The sequence below is a fragment of the Molossus molossus genome, unplaced genomic scaffold (genome assembly GCF_014108415.1).
Source record: "Molossus molossus isolate mMolMol1 unplaced genomic scaffold, mMolMol1.p scaffold_m16_p_8, whole genome shotgun sequence".
NCBI lineage: Eukaryota > Metazoa > Chordata > Mammalia > Chiroptera > Molossidae > Molossus > Molossus molossus.
Genome location: NW_023425402.1, coordinates 14,667,776 through 14,692,601, shown reverse-complemented (window position 1 = coordinate 14,692,601; position 24,826 = coordinate 14,667,776). Strand labels below are relative to the sequence as shown.

The window sequence follows — 24,826 nt, the reverse complement described above, 5'->3', positions numbered from 1 at the left end:
TGGGCTACATGCACACAACCGAAGGGAGTTCATGGGCCAAACAGGTTCCCATCCTCTATTTTGACAGCTGTTAGTTAGTCGTGGGCCTGGGGGCTGCAAGGAGGCGAGTTGGCTTGCCTGGCCCATGTACAACTCAAACACGAATCCAAGAGCCGCCTTCCTCAAAGGGCTTCTGGCCGTCACCGCCCACAGTCATTTCCACCCGCCATTCTCTCGTTAGCACATTCCGATCCTCGGCCACTTGTTTTAGAGCTGGGTCTCCTGCTCATCGGGCCGCTCAGAGCCTGGACACCAGATGGAGGTGGAGATGAGGGGAAGCAGCAAGACAGAAAACAGACCAAATTCACTGAAATGTATGAAAATAATGTTGATGCTCTACATGAAAAGTCCCTGGGCTGGCCCTCCTACAGCATGAAGGGCAAGTCTATGTTCTTCTCACCAGTGCCCACGTAGATGTAGCCACAGTTCTTGGTGTAGGGAGCGTGGTAGAAGGTGAGGCCTGGCCAGAGCAGGCTGCGCAGCACCACCAGGGCGTTGCCTCTCTCCATCTGGATGCTCCAGGACCCTGGGGAGGAAGTGAGGCCTGGGTGCTGTGGAGCCCGAGCTCTGCCTGGTGCGCAGAGGCCCCGGCTCCTTGGGCAGCCAGGCCCAGGTGCTCAGGGCCCTGGGAAAGGGAAGACAGTTTAATTATCCTGGCACTTTACTCCTCCTGATAGCCTTTTAGCCATTTCACTGTTCATTAAAACCTCTTCCAGGGGGAGGGCAAAGGAAATGAAAGGAGGTGAAACACCGAGGAGTGCATTTTGTTCCTGTCAGCAAGTCTAGTTAAAGGTTGCGTGGAGGAGGAAGCTGAATCCATAGGCAGAGGGGAATTGGGACCAGCTTGGGGAGACTCTCCAGGCTCCCTTTCACCCTCTGCTGGGGGTAGTCACCAGTGACCTTCAGCCCTAGTACAGTTTGCCCCCACTTGCTACTTTGCTGTCTCTTCCCCAGTCCCAGAAGCCTCTGCTCCAAGACAGATTAGACCTGATCTGGGGCTCACATAAAAGTTTGGCGTTTCGGGCCTCTGGCTCAATAGCCCATTCTGGCTGCTGGTGGACCGGGAGTCATCCTTGTCTGGAGGGGACTTGGGCCATAGCTAATGAGCCTTTGTCTATCCTGGGTCCTGCCCTGGTTTTTGCTCCCCAGACAGGAGCAGCCCAGCCCAGGGCTGAGTTGTGCGGCCATGAGGACTTGGCGGGAGGGACCTGATCCATGTCCAGAACCGAGGGAGGGAGCTGCTGTGTGGGAGGAAGGAGCCTGGGAAAGTCGCCTCTGGATACAGATCTGGAGCTTGTATTCCCCTGCGCACTGAGGCCCCTCCCGGGTCCAGCCACAGCTCTGTTCCAGGCCCTGCCAGAAAGGCAAATGCTTTGAAGGTTTTGGTGTTGGACCAGCCAGTGATGCACTCGGAGCAGTGCTGAGGCCTTCATCAGTTGCCAGCTCAGCCCGGCTGCTTGGCTCCTGCTGCCCCAGCTTCCCACAGGCCTTCTCCAACCATGGCCCACCCTGGTCACTCCACACCCTGCAGCCTCCCAGCTCAGTCCCCACCCGCCAGGGGCCACCCTGCATCCAAGAGACCTGACCACCAGGAACCCCGGCACTGACAGCTTCTCAACCCTTCTGAGGGTGCTGTCACCTGCCCAAATCAAAGCCAGAGCTTTCCGGTGCATGTAGGTCAGCTGGCCCTGGCCTGCTCCGGAGAGGCTGGCCGGGAGCCCACAGCGCTGTGCAGCAGCCTGCATCTAGTGCTACCACCGTGTGTGAGATGAAGCTACGGTGCGGACTCGATTCCTCTCCCCTCTGCCCACAGTGCTGGCCAGACAGCATCAAGAAGAGTGTCCGGGGTTACCAGAGCTCTGGCTGGGGGAGTGTTTTCCTGGTCAGGGGAGTAATTCCCCTGGTTCCTACGATTTTCCTCTCTGGGCACCTGAGTTCTCCACCTCCCAGGCCTGCCCTCAGAGGCCTAAGGCCCCAGCCTGTTGCTTTCCTAGGCACTCATTTCAGAAACATGCCTGGGGGTAGTGGTCATATGACAGAACAAATATTCCTAGTGTGCCACATTCAGCCTTTGGCTAGGAGCACAGACCCCAGGAAGGTACATCCCCTAGCATCCCTGAGTCCCCACCCTCCACCCACCAGTGCCTAGAGCATCCTTTGGGACAGTCCCTCCCTGCCCTTGGAGCTCACAGCCACACAGCCCCCTTGAACTATAAAAGAGCAGCTTGCAGCCTGCCTGGGCCAATTGCTGCTCTGGAGAAACAGGGTCCTGGAGTCCCCCAACCTGGACCACTCGCATCAGGTCACTATTGCTAGCATCTTTTTTTAGGCCAGCATCTTGGCACACCCTAGGCAAGGGCTGGGTCCCGACTCACACCAGCCTGTGCACCTAGGATTTGGCCACTTCTTTCCTTTAGCGGATGAGGGAGTCCAGACTTATTAGCAGGAGCTCCCACCTCCAGGGAGCAAGGAGAAACTGATAGGGATGCTAGAGAAATACAATGACCCCACGGGGGCACGGGGACAGCAGCGCCAAGCAGGCCAAAGGGTGCTGGCCGAGGGCGGAAGCGGCATGTGAGAGGCCAGGCAGCCAACAACACCGCCTCCCTCCCCCCTCCCTTGCATTCCTGTCACACTCTTGTCCTCCTCTCCTTGTTCCAGGCTCAGCTGGTTACCCAGGAAACACACAGACTCTCAACGTGCCAGGAGTCACGTAGTGTCTACCTGGGAAGCCAGGCGCTTGCTGTCACCTTCACCCACTTTTCTTATTGCAACTGCTGGAGGCTGCGCGCCGCTAGCTACTTACTGCTGCCTCTACCTCTAGGCTTCCAGGGGAAGCAGCCTCCCATGTTCCAGTTCACAGCCGAGTCTCCCCAAACCTGCCCCTAGCACCCACTCTCTTCTGCAAGCTGTTTTCCGAGGCTGTGGTGGGGAACAGCCGGTAATCAGGAAAAGGGCCTATTGCAATCCTCAGGAAGTCCTGGGTGTCCAGAGCCCCAGGGTTTCACCCACCTTGTTAGTGCGGAAACCTCAGGCTAGGGTATGCTTCTCTTTTTTCAAAAAAATTTTTAAATTGATTTTAGAGAGAGAGGAAGGAAAAGAGACATAGAAACATTGATTGTTTCTATGTTTGAAACAATTGGCCACCTCCTGCACGTCCTCCCACTGGGGATCGGGCCCACAACCCAGGCATGTGTCCTGACCAGGAACCAAACCGGAGACCTAGGTGCATGGGTCGATGCTCAGCTGCGGAGCCACACTACCCGGGCAGGTGTGCTTCTCTTAATTACACTCCTGCCTCCGGGAAGAAAGACAGCACAGCTCTGAGATTCAGTTTGATGGGGCAGTGGGCCAGGCTGGGGACCAGGGCTGTCCAGGCGCAGCAGATGGCTTAAACCCTCCTAGACCAGCACCACACAATTTGTCACACACAGAAATGGGCATGGGCTCCTCAGAGTGGCCACTCCCTCCACACTAGGGCCAAACCCCCTAGTGGTTGGGGGGGGGTGGGTGGGGGCATACTGAGGCAGAAGAGTGCCCTGTCTGATTGGTAAAGTCAGCACCCTGGTCCAGAAGGCAGGGCATTTATCAGCCAGGCTTCCAAGGGACCGGGTGGGAGGAGCCACCTGTGTACACCCCCAAGAGAATGCTGATCCAGGGAACCATGTTCGCCACCACTCTCCAATGTTCCTGTCTCCTCGTCACCCAACCCCTCCCCAACCACCACCACATTTTATTTATTTTTTATTTTTGTTCATCTTCACCTAAAGATATTTTTCCTTTTTTTTTTTTTTTTTGTATAGAGTGGGAAGGAAGGAGAGAGAAGGCAAAAACATCCGTGTGAGAGAGACATCAATTGATTGCCTCCTGCACAACGCCAACCAAGGCTGGAGACAAACCTGCAACCTGGGTTCCTGCCCTTGATGGGACACACCTCAACCCTTTGGCCAGACTGACACACTAACCACTGAGCCCAACCGGCCAGGGCCCACCACCACATTTTAAAGGCTGCTTTCCAGGCGGACAGGCCCCTTGCTGCCCTCTGCTGCCTGAACTGGGCATTGCTGCTAAGAGCTCACTTGTGCCGGAGCCTCTGCAGCCCTGGCCTGGCGGCTCCCCACAGTTCCTGAGCTGTGTCAGCTCCAGTCGGAGTGGGGGAGAGCAGCCCTGCCCCCACCTTCCTGCTCTGCTTCCCGCGCTGCTCTGCCTGCCCCTCTCTGCTTCGCAGAACATGAGGACTTCATGTGCAGGGCACCTTCTATTTCACATTCCCCCTTCTCATCCTGTTCCGTGCGATCTTCCCAAACCTCTGCAAGGCCAGGACAGTGCCTGTCTTCTCCACAATTACATCCCCAGTGCTTGGCACTTAATTGCTGCTCGGTGGCTATTTGCTAATGAAGTGAAAGGTTAAGGAGCATGGAGTGGCAGAGTACGATCCAGAAATCTGGCCTCCTGACCTGGCTCCATCTGTCTCACCTGGCTGCAGCCCAAGCTCAGAGAACTCTTCCCTTCATCCACCGGGAGCATGGTTCTGCCCCGAAGCTACTCACTCCCACAAAATGCTGCAGGCCCCAGGGCACAACAGAACAACTTAGGAGGGCATAGTGGCCCCAGGCTGGCCCAGGGACAAGGTGCTGATCTGACCTACCTCCATGGGCACAGAGCAGGAGTCCCAGCACAGGGCCAGCCTGTGCTACACCTGCTCAACGAAGTCCCCTGAACAACTGCCTCAGACCCAGAAAGGAAATAATTATCTTACCTGGGCAGAAAATTCCATCCCACCAAATTCCAGCCAGCCAGCCAGTGTTGGTGTCCCAGGGAACTCTTCCTTGGGATTGCGACCCCTTAGCAGCCCAGTCCATTCTGGCTGCCGTCTACCTGGCAGAGAAGCCCCCAGCAGCTCCTTCTGTTCTTTAACTGGCAGGTAAGGAAGGGAGTCTGAGAGCTGAATCGGTGTCTGCCCCCCTGAACACACTTCCATCCCTACGCCATGCGCCCACCAAGCAATCAAGACCGGGCCTGACCTCCTGGAGGCTTTCTGGTGGCGGCTCTGGGAGAAAGGGAGGGCCCCCACTTCCCAGGCCCAGATCCTCTGTCTCTCAGAGGCCTGATACATTCACTTGCTGACTAGACATATCAGGGCAGCCCCAGCATCCTTTAGGAAGACCCTCGATGCTCCATGTCTTATACCCCCTGCTGCAGGGAGAGACAGCTGCCTCCCGTGTCCCCTTTACCCCAGGGCAGGGCAGACAGGACTGATGGGATTCTCGTAGGAAGACTGTTGGACGCCACCGGCCATGTATCCAGCTTTGGTATTGACTGCAAAGGCCCTGGCACCCTCCTTGCCCCTCCTGTCACACAGAGAATGAGGCTCCAAGGGTAGGAAGGTGCTCTGTGTTAGCCCCTAACCACCCAGCGCTGTAGGACAGGGCCTCATCCCCTGGCCCTGGAGCATCCAGCTGCACGTGAGCAGGCTGAGAAGTCAGCACCGAGCAGGGCCTTCCAGACTCAGCTTGAATCCGGAGGTGGGGCTGCTGCCCCCAGATTCAGTGTATAAGAGTACCTTTCTCCCCCCACCCCTCGCTGGGTCCCACCATCACAACTCTCCTGGCCTCTTTATCAATGCCCCAGGGATGTGCAGCTGGGAGCAGAGCTGGAAGAGAGAACTGGAGTCTGGAAAGTGTGTCTCAGGTGAGAAAGGCCCCAGCCCCTATAAACCTGTATCGCCCAGACAGGTCCGGGAATCCCTTTCCATAACTCAGGGAGGTTTGCCTCGAGCACCCCCACGTGGCCAAGGCCAGAGTAGCCATTCCTTGCTGGCAGCCCTTCCCGACTTGAGACCCACTGCCTGGCCCTGGGGCACTGCAGTGGCCCTGAGTGCTTCCAGTTCTCCGCCCCTTCTCCACCCACCCATGTACCTACCTTATATCACAGACCCGTTCACCAGCCACCAGAAGCTCCTACTGCCTTGATCCAGGCCTCCTACCCTTGGCCCGCTAGGCCCTTCTGGCCTGCCCAACCCACCTCTAAGGACTATTTGCCACTAAAAATATATCCATAACAATTGTTAATTTTTGTATGAGTTCTTTTTATGTGTTAGGCACTGCTAGAAGTATTTTATGTATGGGTTAACTCTTTAATTCTCGTAACAACCCAATGGGGTAGCTCAGTTGGTTGAATGTCATCCTAAGCACCAACAGGTTGCAGGTTCAATTCCCAGTCAGGGCACATGCCCAGGTTGCAGGTTTGGTCCCTGATTGGGGTTCGTACCAGAGGCAACTGCTTGATGTTTCTTCTCTCTCTCTCTCTAACATCAATAAAACATATCCTTGGGTGAGTGGTTAGAGCATCATCCAGCACACTGCAGGGTCATGAGTTTGATTCCCAGTCAAGGATACATACCTGGGTTGTAGGTTCAATCCCCAGATCCAGGTGGGGGCGGGTGCGAAAGGCAACCAATGTGTCTCTCTCACATTAATGTTTCTCTCTCTCTCTCTTTCTCTTTCTCTTTCTCTCCCTCTCCCTCCCTCCCTTCCACTCTCTCTAAAAATCAATGGGAGCCCTGGCCGGTTTGGCTCAGCGGTTAGAGTGTCTGTCGTTCTGCGGTCCAGAGGGACCCGGGTTCGGTTCCCGCTAAGGGCATGTACCTCGGTTGCAGTTTGTCCCCAGCCCTGGTTGGTCATGAAAGTGGCAGCCACTCGATGTGTCCCTTTCACATCGATGTTTCTCTCTCTCTCTCTCTCTCTCTCTCTCTCTCTCTCTCTCTCTCTCTCTCTCTTCCTCTCTCTCCCTCCCCTCTATTTGAACAAAAAGATGGAAAAATGTCCTTGGGTGAGGATAAAAAAAAGAAAAATCATGGGAAAAATATCCCCAGGATGAAGATTAACAAAAAAGGAAACACCATCTACTTCACACCACAGTTACTGCTGGAGTCCTGGAGTCTAATTTCTAACACTCACTGTGGCCTTCAGTTTAACTCTCTGAGCCTGTTTCTTTGTCTATAAAATGGAGGTGGAAATGGGGTCTCTGACCCCACCACCCAAAGGTGCCTGCCTGGGCCAGGTGTGTCCTGAAGCATAGGAAGGACTCTGAAGCTGTATGAAGCTGTAAGCCTGGCTGGTGTGGCTCAGTGGTTGAGCGTCGACCCATGCACCAAGAGGTCGCCGGTTCGATTCCCAGTCAGGGCATATGCCCAGGTTGTGGGCCCGATCCCTAGTGGTGGGCATGCAGGAGGTGGCCAATCGATGTTCTCTCTCATCGATGTTTCTATCTCTCACTCCCTCACCCTTCCTCTCTCTCTAAAATCAATAAAGAAAATTTTTTTTTTTTTTAAGATTTAGAAGTCCCTCACACATAACAGGAAGCAAATACACAGAACTCATATCCTTAGCAGGTGCTTTGCTATTCAGTCAATCAGCACCCACTTATTTTTTTCTTTTTATCCTCACCCAAGGATATTTTTGCATTTATCTCCAGATAGAGCAGGAGAGAAGGGAGGAAGAGAGAGAGAGAGAAACATCGATGTGAGAGAGACACATCGAGTGGTTGCCACCCACATGACCCCAACTGGGGCCGGGATCAAACTGCAACTGATGTACTTGCCCTTAGCGGGAACCGAACCCGGGACTCTGGTCCACAGGCTGATGATCTAACCGCTGCACCAAACTGGCCAGGGCTATTTTTTTTTTCTTTTTTTTAATCCTCATCCGAGGACATTTTTTCCATTTTTTGTTCAGATAGAGTGGGAAGGAGAGAGAGGGAGAGAGAGAGAGAGAGAGGGAGAGAGAGGGAGAGAGAGAGAGAGAGACATTGATGCGAAAGGGACACATCGAGTGGCTGCCACCCACATGACCCAACCAGGGCCAGGGACAAATTGCAACTGAGGTACGTGCCCTTAGTGGGAACCAAACCTGGGTCTCTCTGGACCGCAGGCCGACGCTCTAACCACTGAGCCAAACCGGCCAAGGCTATTATTTTTTTCTTTATTGATTTTAGAGAGAGAGGAAGGGAGAGGGAGAGATAGAAACATCGATGAGAGGGAACATCGATTGGCCATCGCCTGCATGCCCCCCACCAGGGATTTGGCCCACAACCCGGGCATGTGCCCTGACCAGGAACTGAACCAGTGACCTCTTGAGCACCCACTTATTGAGCACCAACTATGTGCCAAGCACTGGATCTAACACCAAAGTAACAGAGATGGATGTATGCCTCTATCCAAGATTGAAATGAAAATCAAAAGAGAAACTGCGATGCGAGATTTCCTATCTCTGAAAGCATATGGAAGACAGTCCTTCCTTTTGTCCACAAACATTTATCAACTGTTTACTATGAACTGGAACTTGGATTGGGCCCTGGGGAAGCCCCACACTCCAGGACCCACACTCAATCAGCATTTCCCACCCAGGCTTTGGTTCCACTCTCAGAGGAGAATGGCAGGTGCATGGCCTCCTGCTCTGGCCTGGGGGCAGACCCAGCGTCTTCGAAGTAATAGGCTGTTACCTTTGGGGATGTCATGCTCTAAGGAGTCCATGAAGTCCAGGGAGGGGTCCAGGTCAGCCTTCTCAAGCAAAGTCTTGTTCTTCAGCTCGACAGGCTCCCTGAAGTGGAAGTAGGAACTGAGCTTCTTGGCTTCAGACAAGGTCAGTCCTGAAAAGAGGTAGCAGGAGGGAAGAGAACCTCACAGCTCACTATCTCTGTGCATGGGGACCCCACGGAGGGGCTTGCAGATGACTCGGTCAACTACTGACAGAACTGAAGGGAGAAGAGGGAATAGTGTTCCCTCAGCCAAATTTGGCCCAGATCCTGCAGTGAAGAGAAACCAAGGAGGAGGAAGGTAGGAAAAGGCAGGGAGGCCAGACCCACAGAAAGACCTGAGACTCACGTGGCCAAGTGCTCCCCCGACCCTCAGGCAGAAAATAGGCTCCAGCGACTGGGTAACCATGCCAACCACTGACGCCAGGTCATTGGCCACATCCTCCCAACTGATGTGGTCACAGCTGTTCCTTCTCTGAGGAAGTAGTCCGTCTCACCCAGACTCCTGGACGTGCCTGACTGTGCTTGGGAAGAGAATGCCCTCCTGCCCACGAGAGGGGCCCCAAGGAACTCACCTTCAAAGGTCCGATTGACGTGGGTGGGTCCAAAAGGAGTCTTAAAGAGGGCACCCCGGGGGAGAATAGCCACAGCCCTGTCGATCTGGTCAATGATGGACACCAAGCGGGTCTCCTCCTTGATCCGGACCTAAGGAGACAGGAGATAAGCCTCCTGCCAGGGCGCTGTGCCCACTCACCCCTGTGCCCTCTGCCTCACCATCTGACCGATCACCACAGTTAGATGCCAGGCCCATGGAAAAGCACACTGGGCGGGCCCCTCCCTTTCCTCCTATCAAGGTTTTCTTTCTTTTTAAAACTGGTAATACATACTGGTGGTGCAATATTTAAAACTAAGAAAAAATGCTGTGTCTCACATCCCATCCCTTGTTCCCCAACTGCCCTCACTGGGGGCAACCACAGTTAATGGTTTTCTATGCACCCTTCCAGAAACATACCATCCAATCATGAGATGTAAATGTTGCTTATTTTGCCTTTTGAAAATATAAAAGCAGTTATGCTCACTGCAAACTGTTTGGGTAATCAAGTATTTTATAAAATACCTAAGAGAACTAAAACCATTCATAATCTTACCTTCTAAAGATAATCCCTGATAACATATCGGTATACTTCCTTTTATCCTTTTCTCTATGCATATATATATATATATATATATATATATATCCTTACCTGAGGACATTTTTTTTTTTTTTTATCCTCACCCAAGGACATTTTTCCATTTTTTGTTCAGGTAGAGTGGGAGGGAGAGAAAGGAACAGAGAGAGAGAGAGAAACATCGATGTGAAAGGAACACATCGAGTGGCTGCCACCCGCACGACCAACCAGGGCCGGGGACAAACTGCAACCGAGGTACGTGCCCTTAGTGGGAACCGAACCCGGGTCTCTCCAGACCGCAGGCCGACACTCTAACCGCTGAGCCAAACCGGCCAGGGCAGGCCAGCTCCTCTTGACTGAATTTTCCATTTCTAGGAGTTGATCATTCAGAGGCACTGCGTACACTGGACACGATGCATGTACAAGGTCACTCATTGTTGGCACTGCTTGTCAGAGCTAAAGCTCCGAAGCCTTCATTTCCATGAAAAAGACACTGGTTAAAATATGTTGCAGTCACACTGGTAAAAAGAGGGGAAGGCTCTGTAAGGCACCGATATAGAAAGATCTCCAAAATGTATTGTTAGGTAAAAAAATGCCAGGTGCGGAACTGTGTGCCTAACATGCTGCCATTTGTTTTGTTCTGTTTTGAAGATAAAAAGAGTATGTAGAGGTAAGGTATCTGCTGTCTCTGGAAACAGAGCTTCTCATCCTTAACCGTGAGTTCGAGTCCCCTGGGAATGCGCTCCGGTGCACACCTTGAAGCCCACCCCTCATTCTCCGTTTCTAACTCCCAGGACACAGTGATGCGTCTGATCCAGGCTGCACTTTGAGTAGCAAGATTTGGACACACACATGCAAAAGTGGTTACATTACCGTCCCCCAGAAAAAGGACCTGGGTGACCGCAGGACAGGGATGGGAGGGCGCTTTACTATATTCCTTTTTGTCCCTTTGAATTTTGAACCATGTGGATGTATTATCTAGGAAAACAAAACTTGGTATAAAAATATAAGAGCCTGTGCCCATGCCTACCCCAGAACTCAGCACAGACCCCTTCTCCCCTGCCCCTGCCCGTGAGGCTGCTTGTCCACTCCCCACGCTGTTGCTCAGTAGCGTGTTAGGTCGTCCTCGCCGTAATTCCTATCCGGAGGGGTTTGGGATGACCCAGGCGCTCTCCCTTCAGGCCCTCCTCCTCACTCATATTCACTCACCACTACTTCTTCTTCGAAGACCTTATCACCCTCGTTCACCTTCTGCAGCTCGGTGTGTTCATACTCGTGTGAGGGGTCCCCCATGAAGCGGCCCTTCACCACAGACGTCTGCACCATCATCTCCTCCGTGGCAGGAGGCAAGAGGCTCCACTCCATGCAGTTCAGGCTGCCAACAACGTCCGTATCACCCTGGCTCCCAGTTCCCTCTCACACCCAGGCTTCCTGCCACCACCCCCTCCCACGGGGTGAGGCCCAGGGAACACTGCTGGGAGCCACACCTCTCCCCTTCGAAGCTCTAAGTGTCTGGGGTACACCCCACCCCTATAAGTAATGCAAATTCAACTTTATTTATTTATTTTTTAATCCTCCTCACCTGAGGATATTTTTCTGTTTCTCTTCAGATAGAGAGGGAGAGAGAAAGAATCATCAACTGGTTGCCTTGCGCACGACCCTGACCTGGGCCCGGGACGAACCACAACCGAAGTACGTGCCTTTGACCAGAATTGAACCTGCGACTCGACTCACTGGTCCGTGGGCTGACGCTCTAACCACTGAGCCAAACCGGCCAGGGCAATTTTATTTTTTTAAAGGTCACAAACAGTTCATGTATGCCAAAGTTCCCAGAGCTTATTCCTAGATATCTGGACTGTAGATTCCAGATGAGTTCTGCAAGTTGAATTTTCCTCCATTGCAAGTGCCTCTGATGGGCCCCCAATTCCTGCTCAGTCTGCCTACTGAGCCCACAGCACGGCCACCTGCCCGTTTCTCAGGGAAGCCAGGCCAGGCTCCAGGACCTCTCCTGGAGGTCTTCAGGAGCACTATCCAGCTCAGTCCCTTCTTTCTCACTTCCCGCGGGAGAGGACATGCTCCCGCTCCTCTCTGACCCACTCAGGGCCAGTGTCCCCAGCCTACTCCCTGCTCGTCTTTCCTCCATTCACTCTCCTGCCTCCTTCTCAACATAAAAACTTCTCAGCTGTTTCCTGGCCTGCGTGGCTCAGTGGATTGAGCATCAGCCCATGGACTGAGAGAGCCCCATCAGGGCACATGCCGGGGTTGCAGGCTCCATCCCCAGCTGGGGGCAGGCGGAAGGCAGAGAATGTTTCTCTCTCACAAGGATGTTTCAGTCTCTCTTTCCGTTCCTCTCTCTCTAAAAAATCAATAAAAATGTATTTTAAAACACTTCTCAGCTTTCTAACACAAATCTATGCCCCGCTAGGAAATTCCCCCTTCCTGTCCCTCCCTCCTCTGCCCCAACTCTGATTAAGCTCAGAACAATTTGCCCTGTGGGAGCCCCCCCCCCCCCTTTCACTCTTTGCCCAATACACCAGGACTTCTGCCCCCACCACACCAAGCAACTGCTTAGAAAGACAACAAATGCATTTCCATTTCTACTTCTTTTGATATTTCCTTCTCCCTCTTCCAGTGCCTTAAGCATTTCCAGGGATCTATTCTCACCCCTTTTCTCTCTGTAGTCTCACCCAACTGACTCCCAGAGCCCCAGCTAATTACTAGTTGGTATTCACCCAGCCACCTCTCACAACTTCCACTGCTTCCCCCTTGGGCCAAGCCACCATCTTACTCTTGCCTGAATACTGTAGCAGCCTCCTAACTGGTCTCCCAACTTCCGTACTCACTCCTCCTTCAGTCTAGTCCCCATTCGACTATTAAAACCTAAGCCAGATCATGCTGCTGTGCAGAAACTTTCCATGACTTCCTCGTGGGCCAAGTCCTGACAATATTCCACAAAGCCCTGCATGATTGTCTCCTGCCCTTACCTTTCTGACCTCATGTCCTACAATGGCTCCCTCCTTCACCCCTCTCTAGCCACACTAGCCTGTACAAGGTTCCATAAACACACTAAGCACACACCTGCCTCAGGGCCTTTGCACCTGCCTGGAATTTTTTTCCCTCAAACACACAGCTTGCTCAGTTGCTTCAGGCCTCTTCTCAAATACTGCCTTATTAGAGGCCATCCCTGACCACCCTATTTAAAGTAATACCTAATAATAATAAGAAGAAATAGTACCCCCTTCTGTATTCTCTAACTCCCTTACTACTTAGCCCCAGCAATACATGTGTGTGCTACCCTCTCCCAACACACACACTATAATGTAAATTTTATGAATACAAGGACTTTGTCTCATTTACCACTGAATTCCTGGTGCCTAGATCAATGCCTGGCACATAGTAGGTGTTTAAAAAAAACGAAACTGTCCTGGCTGGTTTGGCTCAGAGGTTGGAGCATCGGCCTGTGGACCAGAGATTCCCAGGTTCGGTTCCCACTAGGGGCACGTACCAAAAAAAAACCAAAAAACTTATGGAATAAAATGAAGTGAGTCTCAAATCTCTATCTTCAACTCAAATTTTTCTTCTGGGTTCACATCTGTACTTTATTTATTTATTTATTTATTTATTGGTATGTGCCCCTAGCGGGTTCACATCTGTACTTTATTTATTTATTTATTGGTATGTGCCCCTAGCGGGAACCAAACCCGAGACTCTCTGGTCTGCAGGCCAACGCTCCAACCACTGAGCCAAACTGGCCAGGGCTCACATCTGTTCTTCTTTTTTTTTTTTTTTAATCCTCACCCGAGGACATTTTTCCATTTTTTGTCCAGGTAGAGTGGGAAGGAGAGAGAGGAACAGAGAGAGAGAGAGGAGAGAGAGGAACAGAGAGAGAGAGAGAAACATCGACGTGAAAGGAACACACCGAGTGGCTGCCACCCGCACAACCAACAGGGCCGGGGACAAATTGCAACCGAGGCACGCGCCCCCAGCGGGAACCGAACCCGGGTCTCTCAGGACCGCAGGCCGACGCTCTAACCGCTGAACCAAACCGGCCAGGGCACATCTGTTCTTTAATACACCTCCTTAGTACCCTGCCCCCAGGCACCTCACACCAAATTCACGAGATCTCCCTCCTCCTCGAATTCATCCTGCTTCTTGAATTCTCTCCCCCAGTAGATGGCAGCAGGCCGAAGGAGTCTTCCTTGACCTCTTCCTCACCTCCCCCATTCAGTCACAAATCCTGACAGCTTTACCACTTACATCTTTCTAACCCACCCCCTCTCCTCAAGTCCCTCAGTTGGACACTGCAACAGACTTCTAAATGCTTACCCACTCTGGCCATTCTGCCCACTCAAATGGGAGCAGGCTCTTCTTGCTTATAGCCCTTCCATGGCTCCCCATAGCCTATGGAGAAAGTTCAATCCCCTTGGCTTCTCCAGCCACTTCTACAGAACACCCTCTGCTGCCACTGTTATGTTTACCTACCTGCTCTTCTCCCAGATACTCCAAGCCGGCTTCAGCCAACAAGTTTGCGTAACTGTTGCCTCTAACAGGCATGCCTTTCTCCCACACCTTTCTGGAGAACTGCTCATCTTTCACATGGCGAAAAGGTTACTCCCTGAGTAATTTATTTACTCTCAAGGAGAATGCCTACCTTGGTCTCCCTTTGTGTACAACTCTATTCTAGTTTTGCCTTGGCCAGTGTGGCTCAGTTGGTTGAGCATTGTCCTGTGCACCAAGAGGTTGCGGGTTCAATTCTCAACGAGGGCACAATCCCAGGTTGCGGGCTCGATCCCCAGTAGGAGGCAGCCAGTCAATGTTTCCCACATCAATTTTTTTTTCCTCTCTCACCCTCTCCCTTCCTCTCTCTCTAAAATAAACAAAAACACATTTTTTTTGGGGGGGGAAATAACAGCTCTATTCTAGTTTTAACACACTTTGCTGTTATTGCTGGGTTACACATTGTCTCCCTCTTTAATATGTGAATAACCTGGGGACAGGGTTAGTCTCAGCCCTCTTTGTAACCCCAAGCCTAGCACAGGATGCATCTAACTAGTGTTGGATTGATGCATGGATAGATAAATGAAGTCTCCAACTTCCTGTGCCTAAAAAACTGCTTTGTAAGGTGTTGAGCTCCCCAACAACGCGGGGGATAGTCAAAAAGCAGCTCCATGGTCCTGTATGGTAGTGTCCAAGTAATTTTACCCAGTTCTAAATCCTTTCTCTCCCATGCCACATTCCTTCACTACTTCCTAGAGCGCCTCTTGCTGTGAGCCAACACCTTCACGGAAGAGGATCTCTCTGGACATACTTCCAAACAGCACCGCTCCGTACCCGGGACGTCTGACCCTTCTCCAAACTGAACTGTTCGCTAAGCCAGACCCGCCTGCACCAGGCTTCTACCTAAGGTCTCTATTATCCAAGAACTTTCACCTTGCTCCGCCTCTGTCCTTGGCCAACACTCACTTGAAACCCACCAGCCTCTAAGTTTCTCCTGCATCGCTGCCCCGCGCAGTGTCTTCCCAGAGCCCCGCCCTCTCAGACCTCACCCACCCACTTCCCCGCCCTCTTAGGCTCCATTTGGGTCTCAGGTTGCAGGCCCACTCCTCGGGCCCTTCCCCGTTCCCTCCTCCTCAAATCCACCTACTTCCTTGACCCCGTGGCCCCCGCCCTTTTCGGTTCCTACCATCGCCCACTCTTCCAGGCCCCCCAGGCCTCCCTTCTGTGTCACCCTGCAGTCTCGGCCTCCCGGGTGCCCCCTCCACCTGTACAGTGTCTTGCGCGGTGCAAGGTGGTCCTCACTCAGGCCCTGCGCGATATAGTAATCGGAGACCAGGCCGAGGATGCGGCCCCAGAAGAGCACCCGACTGTAACGGTAGTCGCGCTTAACTAGCAAAAGGGAAGTGAGCAGCGAGGCCCGACGATCCGGGCTGAGGCCCTGCCCACTGCCGGACGCCAGCTCCAGGGACAGCAGGAGGCTCTCCGAGTCCATTTCGGCAGCTGCTCAGCTCCGCGCCCTCCGGGTTGCTAGGAGAAGCCGTCTCCATAGAGACCCAAAGCCCCGCCCTTCCCCCCCAGGCAGGAAGTAGGATTACACCCACAGGTGGCCCTGCCCTTCGGGGCCTCTGGCCAGCCCTAATTCCCTCGGACTTTCCTAAAAGCCTAGGCACTCTAGATCCCTCCCACTCCCTTTCCCAAGTTGATGGCAGATGTGATCAGTTATCACAGCATAGGCGTGGTTTCCCCTAAAATAGGCTACAGTGTGAGTGAGCTTGGAGGTCCCAACCCAGCCCAAAGGCAGATATTTTTGCCTTTTCCGAGTCCTTCCAAAGAGTCTACATTTATTGGGTCCTCATTGTATGTGCAATGGGAAAGCAACACAACAGTGACACTAGCTGAATTATTTCACTTCTTGGCCTCAGAATTATCTCTGAAGAAAATAATTTAAAATACTCTTGGCGAGCCCTGCTGGTGTGGCTCAGTGGATCCATAGTGGTCCCTGCACTGAGAGGTCCCGGTTCGATTCCCAGTCAGGGCACATGCCCAAGTTGCTGGCTCAATCCCCAGTGGCAGGGCACGCAGGAGGCAGCTGATAGATGTACCTCTCTCACATATGTTTCTATTTTTCTCTCCCTTCCTCTATCTAAAAAATCAAAAACATGTTTTAAAATATTTTTGGTGCTAAAAGTCTAGGACATCTAAAACAATTCCCACCAACTACAGGTTTTACATGATGGGTTCCATCCATTCTATTCTCTTCAATCTTCAGATGTCTCTCTTTACCCCCTCCATAGTACTATCCGACCTAAGTGGCAAATGAAGACTGAGGCAATGGGGCAAGCATAGGGCCACCCTGGGAAAAGGGAGTGTGCAGAGGGATACAAAAAGGTTGACATTTGCAGACTTTACTTTCCCATCAACTGCCACCCATTTACCTACCTAAGCCCCACAACAGTTGCTTTTAGGTCCAAATGGTAGCAACACACGAAAGGGCAGAATCCCACTGCAGCTGGGGCTCTTCACTCCCTGAGCTAAAGACTGGCTACTTCTTCACACCTATCCAGCCAAGGTCGCCAAGGTCGAACATAAACTGGTGACTTAGCAAGCTTGTTGTCAGGGAAGGAGGTGGAATTTATTACTTTGTTTCATTTTTTATTTTATTTTAATATATTTTTATTGATTTTTAGAGAGGGGAAGGAAGAGAAAGCAATAGAAACAGCAATGTGAGAGAGGACCATGGATCAGCTGCCTCCTGTACCCCACCCCCACCTTCTGACTGGAGATTGAGCTCACAACCCCGGCATGTGCCCTGACCAGGAATTGAACCAGTGACTTCTTAGTGCATGGGTCGACCACTGAGCAACACTGGCCAGGCACATTGTTAACATTAACTGATCCTTGGGAGGAGGGGTGGAGGTGGAAGAAGGCATAGAGGGGATAAATGGTGATGAAAAAATAAAATATAAAATAAAATTGATATAACATAGATAGACAGTAACTGATCTTTTAATTTCTGGATGCCTTTGGAAAGGATTCATGAAATCAAAATGACCTGGGCTCCAATGCCAAGCACAGAGAAATAAGTGTCTAAATTACCCAATAATTACTTGGTTTTGGTTGTTTAGATATTATGAAGCCTTTTGAAATCAGTATTTGACGGAGCTGACATGGCTTAATGTGTCTTCCATTCCAAAATAATTTATAACTCCCTATTCCAAACTCTCTCTCCCTTTAGTCAGAACCCTCACCCAGCCTGTCCCTCCCCAAGTGGACGATATGGCCCTGTCCCTCTTCTATAAGGTAATATCATCAGGCAGAGAAATAGCCAAAATTCTAGCTGGTGGAATATGCTTCAGGTGGTCACAGCACAGAAAAGAACTCAAACGTTTTGTTTGCATTGATTCCATATTTACTCAGCACCTGTCAATGTCAGGTCTCAGGTAGGGAAACAGTCCTGCAGCTTTCCAATACTACCACCTTTGGCAGGGCAAACCCTGTTTAGTTATTTCACAGTAAAACCAAACAGGATGCACAGCAATGTAAAGCATTCGGCCTCTACTGCCAGGTGGACTGGGTTTCCACTCTCAGACAAGTTATTCAATCTACCCAAGCCTCAGCTATAAAATGGGGACCATGACCCAAAACAAGGCTGTTAGATTAGATAAAATGTATGTGAAATGCTTAAAAGAGAGCATAAAATATATTGTTTTCTTTTTTTTTTTTAGCATGCTCGTACTATGGTTTTAATAAACGTACATGGACAAATATATAGACAGATTTCTAATTCTATACAGTCAATTGAACATACACAGGGATGCTGTAAACAGGGGCGCAGGCTGAAGAGCAGGTGTGCAAAGTGGGCCCGGCGTGGGGCCCTGGCTGTGCCCGAGTATTTTGTTTCCTTAACAAAACATAAAACATTCTCCTTAAAACATAAAATATAGTATATATTTATGTCCCCATTTATACACACATCCCTATCGCCAACACCAGCAGCGTAAGAACTATGTAGTTCGCTTACTTCCAAGAACTAAGCAGGTGTTCGCAGGGGCAAAGAGCATCAATGCTTAGTAGTCAGGACAGCATCAGGCTGGAGAGGACAACGGTAAGAATCAGGACAGCCAAGTCAGAGACTAGCTAAGGCAAGAAGGTAGGGTTTGCCTAAGGACAATACTGCCAACAGTAACTGCCAGCAACCATCACACAACTGCGATGGAGATAGGCAAGGCCCAATTCCAGAAGGGACATTTGGCCTCAGGGAGCTGATCCCACAGGGCAGTCCTGGGGCCTCAGCCTACAATTCAATCAGGTTTTGCAAAGACTCTCTGTTTTCTTTTCTCAGCTCAGTCTTTCAAGCAGCTTTGTCCCGTGTGAACTCTGCTTTGGGCACACGAAACCAGTATGTGGCAAGGAAAGAACGCTTAAGTTAGCTGATGAGGACTCTAGTCCCAACTGACATCAAACCATTACAGAACCTTGGCCAATTCACTTAATTTCCCAGACTGGCCTGGGGCTGACGAAGAGAAAGAACATTAGTAAAAATATAAAATAAAATAAATAAGAGACCAAGGAGAAAGACAAAATAATCTAGCCTCAAGCCTGGAAAGTCTCTTTAAGCCAAGAGTTTCAGGAAAATTTAATATGAATTCATTAATTTTATATTTAAGTTCATGAGTCACGCCAACATTTATGTCCATGGTAAAAATTCTGAAAGGCCATAGCAAAGGGATACTTCCATAATAGTGTCTATGGGCCCACATTTGCTTTCCAACCCCAAACAGAAAAGTCTGACCCAGTCCACCTTTGATTCAAAGAGATGTTGTTCATTGATGATTATTACAGTCCCAGTCACACCATCATCTCACCAGAAGTCTGAGAAGGGGAAGCAGGCAGCCTTCCTTTTATCAGGCAGCAACTCTACCTCCAAGCAAGAGATGGGTAACTTGGTGCCACAGAAGGAAAGATCATTTAGACATTGTGTTCACGATTAAGAAGCATCCCCATTCACTCATGAAAACCTTTCAATGTCACTGGTGCCTGGAACCAAATGTAATCCTCCCAGGCTGTGACTGGGATGGAGGGTCTGCCACAGGACAGGGTCACAGTCAGTTTGTGGCCTCGTATGGGCACTCTGTAGTTTAGCCTGGGTCGAAACCAATCTTCTCCACAGTCACGGTGCCCCTGTGCCATGACAATGGTGCCCATTAGTGGAGGAGCCTGCAGCTCACTGAAGGCATCAGCCATAAAAATGGCTCGGAAGATACGCCGCAAACAAGCTGCTGTGCTCACGCTCTGGTCCACATTGTTGGGGGCCAAGCGGGACAAGTCAAGCTCGTAGAATTCCTTGGGACTTATGACACTGCCCCCAAGGAGAATCAGCACTCGTGGTACTAGTGTCCGGGCAAAGAGAACCTCTAGATGGCTGAGGACACTCTCCAGTTCTGCCAGGGTTTGTTGGCATTTCCTGCTGCTCGCCTCAGTGGTGGCCCAAGGTTTCTTCTTCACCATATCCTCTGCCTATGGAGACAAAGAATGGTGAGAGAAAAGGCAAGGTAGGGGAAAGCTAATGACCTTTGAAGAACCCTATTGGTTGGGCTATAGTAGACTATGGGACTGGATTTCCAATTCAATGAATTGACAATATATCAAAAAGGAAAATACATTCTTTGTACAAAACCATAACTGTCCCACACATAGAACAGCAAAGACAGTGTTCTGAAGTAGGAGGGCATCCAGAAATAAGCCACTAAAACAGTCAAGGAGATTTGGTGGCATAGTACGTGGCAAATTTTTGCTGTACTAGGACTAATAACAGGAATGAGGATTATTTAATTTAATAAAAGCAATTCTGTAATTGGTCTTCCAGTTAGACATGGCAAATTGAATACATGCTTATTTGTGCTCCCATATGAAAAACTACTAAATGAAAGGAGAAAAGGGAAGGAAGGAGGGAAGCAGGAGGGATGGAGGGTAGGGAAAGAGAAGGAGAATGTGCACGGGCAAATAGACATGGAGAACAAACAACAGTGGCCAAAGGCAACAACAAATTTTTGGAGGACAGAAAGCAGATGGAAGTTCAAGTGTTGACAGAGGGAATTCCCATGAGAGGCAAACTGATTCACACAGCAGAACCCCAGAAAGGCTCAGGAATTTCCGATTTAGGCACTGCAAAAGACAAGAGTGAACACATGGGGACTCAGTGAAAACATCAGGACCCTTAGATCGCCTGCCAATTTCCTCTATCCAGAGAGAAGACTTTGGGAGTCCTCCAAAGAGACAACTAGGTTGCCACCCAATATTCTTAAAGTCTATCAGCTCACAAGGCCCAGCCATGCGTACAGAGTTTTGGATGACTCATTCTTAAATATTCACCAGACACAGACTAAAAGCCTCTAACATGAAAGCCAGAGACCAAAACAAATAGGAAAAGGAATCTGGAAGAAATTGAGACACTGCAAGGAAAAGAGGAAAGCCTCAAAAATAAAATAATATCTTCAGGTAAGAAAAGCTCGTACAGACAACAGGATGCTATTAAAAAGAAGCATGTGGTCCTGGCAGTTTAGCTCAGTTGATTAGAGCATCAGCCTGATATGCCAAGGTTTCGGGTTCTATCCCTGGTCAGGGTACATACAAGAATCAACTAATGAATGCCGAAATAAGTGGAACAACAGATCGATGTTCCTCGTTCGCTCGGCGCGCGCTCTCTCTCTAAAATCAATCAATAATTTTTTTTTTTATCCTCACCCGGGGACATTTTCCCATTTTTTGTTCGGATAGAGTGGGAGGGGGAGGGGGAGGGGGAGGGGGAGAGAGAGAGAGAGAGAGAGAGAGAGAGAGAGAGAGAGAAACATCGAAGTGAAAGGGACACAGAGTGGCTGCCACCCGCACAACCAACCAGGGCCGGGGACAAACTGCAACCGAGGTACGTGCCCTTAGCGGGAACCGAATTTGGGTCTCTCTGGACCGCAGGCCAACACTCAAACCACTGAGCTCTATCCTGCCCGGCCTGTGTGGCTCAGTGGTTGAGTGTCAACCCATGCACCAAGAGGTCGTTGGTTCAAACCGGCTAGGGCAATAAATTTCTTTTTTTAAAGTAACATGCAAAAATTAAGAAAGAGCCCTTAAGACTGAATACCAAAAGAGAAAAAAGTAATACAAGTGTTGGAATGTAAAGTCAAAGAAGTATCCCAGAAGTAGAACATATAAACAAACACAGCCTGGCCAGTGTGGCTCAGTGTTTGACGTGGACCCATGTACCAGGAGGTCACCAGTTCAATTCCCAGTGAGGGCACATCCCCAGGCTGTGGGCTCCATCCCCAGAGGGGTCGGAGGGGGGGCGTGCAGGAGGCAGCTGATCGAAGTCTCTCTCTCTCACACTGATGTTTCTATCTCTCTCCCTTCCTCTCTCTAAAAAAAAAAATCAATAAATAAAATATTTTAAAAATGTACATAGCTAAGAAAGACAGGTGTAGAAGAAAGAGGAGCATATCTTGCCTGGCTTGTGTGGCTCAGTGGTTGAGTGTCAATCCATGGACCAAGAGGTCATTGGTTCGATTCCTGGTCAGGGCACATGCCCAGGTTGTGGGCCCAATCCCCAGTGGGGGACATGCAGGAGGCGGCCAATTGATGTTCTCTCTCATCGATGTTTCTACCTCTCTCCCTCTCCTTTCCTCTCTAAAATCAATAAATAAAAAATATTTAAAAAAACAAAGAAAAAAATAAAAATCTGGAGCGAGAAAACATTAAAATTAAAGGGTCAATTCATGAAGTCCAAATGCAACACAACAGGAGTTTCAGAAAAAGAAAACAAAATTAAAAGTGGGGAGGATTAGATTATCAAAGATTAGACTGGAGAAAGTGGTCGAAGCCATGGGATGTCACATTCCTTACAGCAGCTAAAGCTGATAAGCCCTGAAGATTTCTTAGATCCCTTTTTAACCTTCCTACCATCTAATAATAGCCACAAAGTCTCCCCACCAACTTTCTCCGATAGCCTGTGCCTACCTGGGGAGATTTTCGGTAGAAGTGCTTAAGCTGTTCATAGGGCAGAGGGAGTTGCTGGCGTTGGTACATGACATGCTTTAGAAGTTCACAGGTAAATTGACAGCAGCCTTCCTGGCTTACAGGCCCGGGAAACACCACTGGCACCAGGCAGTCTCGGGCGCAAAAAGACTCCGAAGGGTTGGGAGGTTCTTGGGCAGTGGTAGTCTCAAGAAGTTCTATCTGGGGGACGCGGGTTTCCTCGGACTCCTCATACCACTTCAAATCTGGTAGGCGCACAGAGGGACAAGAGAGAAAAATTAAAAACTCCAAGGTCAAAACCAGTCTTCTCATTCCCTATCAGCCACCCGAACCCCGACAATTGCACATTTCCCTCGCAAACTCAGGCGTGGGTGGAGGCGGGGAGATTCCTAACCCCATCGCCTAAAGTGATACAAGTGACGGCGGGACGGTGAGAAAGCGCCGGCGGGGGAGGGCGGATAGACTTTCCGAGGCAGGGCATTGATGCTCCACTCAGAAAGTGGAGACCCTGATCTGGGTTGAGAGAAAGTGTAGTCAAGCGGGGTCCAGAAAACCGCCGAGATGAAGGCAGAGTAGGGGTGAAACCGCCGAGATGAAGGCAGAGTAGGGGTGAACCAATGGGATCCAGGGCCATGGGGCGATGGAGTCACTCTGGCCGAGCCAGAGCCGGGATAGACGCCCGGAAAAGCGGACAACGAAAACCAGCCAGAAAAAGGGCCAGGGAATAAATGACGGGAGGGAGCGACGACAGAGAACAAACAGGTCCCCCAAGTACCCCGAGATCCGGACTCCACGCCTTACCTGGGACTGGGGCCGAGGACAGCACTCCTGGCTCTGGAGCTGCCATTACAACCTCCTCTGAATGCGGTTTGAGTAGGCGCCCCGCGGGGTATCATGGGAAACCTGCACCGCCTCTTCCGGCGAGGTTGGGCGGGCCGGAAGTAGACGCGGCGCCTCGGCAGAGTGGAGCGGTCTGAGCAGGGTGGGATTTGAGCCTTGCTCCCCAGGGAAACCACGCGCTCTCTGCCACTGAGCGCTGCCTTCTGAAGGACACCCGCCCTCTCGCACCCTTTCTCTCCCCATTCATTGCGCACCTACTTAGTGCCAGGCCCTGTCCTAGGTGCTGGACACGATGCAAACAGGTCCGAGGCGGACGCTGTCCATAAGGGGTTCAATGCGTATAGATACAAGGTGGTGAATTATACAGCGGGATGTACACGGGCTGTGGAAGTGAAGAACAGCGGCGCCTAACCTAGACGGGGCGGGAGCAAGGGGTAGTCCAGAGAAAATGTGCCCAAGAAAATGTGACCTGTAGGATGAATAAAGGTGAAGAGGAGGACCTAGTGGTCCTGGAGACTGTTAGAGACAACAATATCTTCTATTCAAGGAATGAAAACAATTCAAGCCCTGGACAGGGTCCTGTGCAAGGAAGGGTCGCAGGTTGATTCTAGGTCAGGGCACAAACCCAGGTTGTGGGTTCCATCCTCCAGATGGGGTGCATGGGTGCCGCAACCCATTGATGTTTCTCACATCATGTTTCTTCTCTCTCTCCCTCTCCCTTCCCCTCTCTCTGAAATCAATTAAAAAATAATGCCCTCAGGTGAGGATTAAAAACAAAAAATTCAGGCTATATGCCCTGGCCGGTTTGACTCAGAGGTCGCAGCTTCAATTCCCGGCCAAGGCCAGTACCTGGGTTGCAGGTTCAATTTCCGGCCCCAGTTGGGACATGCGGGAGGCAGCCAATCAACACATTGATGTTTCACACAGATTTTTTTTTTTCTCTCTCTCTCTCCCACGCCCCTCCCTTTCACTATATCTAAAAATCGATGTAACTATTTCCTCAGGAAAAATATCCTCAGGTGAGGATTAACGAAAAAAAAAAAAATTCAGGTTATAAAGAGTTAAAGCTGTGGTGGACTAACACAGATCATGGCAAGGCTTTATAACCCATGTTTGAACTTGATCCTAAGGGATGCAGAAGCTTTGAAAGGTTTAAGTAGGAGAGTACCATGATTAAATTTATAAAATGTAAATTTAATCTCTACACTGGCTGTAGTGTAAAGATTAGATTACAGGTAGGATAACAGAGGAGGCAAGGATACCAGTTAGAGCTAACAACTGTAATTACCCAACTGCATGGTGAAAGAGGCCTGAGCTAGAATAGTCACAGTGGGGTGGAGAGAACTGGGTGGATCGTAGAGATATTTAGGAGGTCCAGTGAGCATTACTTGGTGGTTGATCCCAGGAAGAAGAGGAGGGCTAGAGAGAGGCTTTCAAGAAGACAGATTTTTCACTTCACTATCTCTATGGCCAGTCATGGCATTCAATGAAGGAGGGAACACTAGAGGAGGATCAGGTTTATTGGGGTGTGGGTAAGGAGTCCAATTTTTGATAGGTTGAGTTTGCTGTTTCATTGGATGGATATTTAGGAACATTATTAGGAACAGAGATAAGTATTTGGGCGTCATCAGCATGGGATTGGATAAGATTGCCGAGGGAAGTGTGTAGAATAAGGATGAGCTAGGATCCCAAAGACACTAATGTTTAGGAAGAGAACAGAGAGC

General features: G+C 50.4%; 2 protein-coding genes across 3 annotated transcripts; both read right to left on the bottom strand.

Annotated features, from left to right (window-relative positions):
• Positions 1-19: 19 nt before the first annotated feature.
• Positions 20-15,763, bottom strand: RSPH9 (radial spoke head component 9). Of its 2 annotated transcripts, XM_036248991.1 has the most exons (6): positions 15,506-15,763; positions 10,953-11,118; positions 9,150-9,279; positions 8,542-8,688; positions 440-565; positions 20-284 (listed from the first exon to the last, which is right to left on the bottom strand). In XM_036248991.1, exons 1-6 carry the CDS (start codon positions 15,730-15,732, stop codon positions 247-249), a joined length of 834 nt encoding a protein of 277 aa, XP_036104884.1. In that variant the 5' UTR covers positions 15,733-15,763; the 3' UTR covers positions 20-246. The 2 variants fall into 2 exon arrangements, with proteins under 2 accessions (XP_036104884.1, XP_036104885.1); XM_036248992.1 differs by having other exon boundaries at positions 267-565.
• Positions 15,764-18,864: 3,101 nt separating this feature from the next.
• On the bottom strand, positions 18,865-23,109 carry LOC118621201 (MAD2L1 binding protein). Its single transcript, XM_036248542.1, has 3 exons — positions 23,064-23,109; positions 22,245-22,507; positions 18,865-19,757 (listed from the first exon to the last, which is right to left on the bottom strand). Exons 1-3 carry the CDS (start codon positions 23,107-23,109, stop codon positions 19,245-19,247), a joined length of 822 nt encoding a protein of 273 aa, XP_036104435.1. The 3' UTR covers positions 18,865-19,244.
• Positions 23,110-24,826: the final 1,717 nt, after the last annotated feature.

Excerpts from the sequence above, each read along its gene's own strand:
- RSPH9 (XM_036248991.1), bottom strand. The coding sequence starts at position 15,732 with ATGGACTCGGAGAGCCTCCTGCTGTCCCTGGAGCTGGCGTCCGGCAGT. Across the intron at positions 11,119-15,505 it reads CCGCGCAAGACACTGTACAG|CCTGAACTGCATGGAGTGGA; the intron begins GTGGAGGGGGCA and ends CGTTGTTGGCAG. Across the intron at positions 8,689-9,149 it reads CGTCAATCGGACCTTTGAAG|GACTGACCTTGTCTGAAGCC; the intron begins GTGAGTTCCTTG and ends ACCTCTTTTCAG.
- LOC118621201 (XM_036248542.1), bottom strand. The coding sequence starts at position 23,109 with ATGGCAGCTCCAGAGCCAGGAGTGCTGTCCTCGGCCCCAGTCCCAG. Across the intron at positions 22,508-23,063 it reads GTCCTCGGCCCCAGTCCCAG|ATTTGAAGTGGTATGAGGAG; the intron begins GTAAGGCGTGGA and ends TGCGCCTACCAG. Across the intron at positions 19,758-22,244 it reads TCTACCGAAAATCTCCCCAG|GCAGAGGATATGGTGAAGAA; the intron begins GTAGGCACAGGC and ends TTGTCTCCATAG.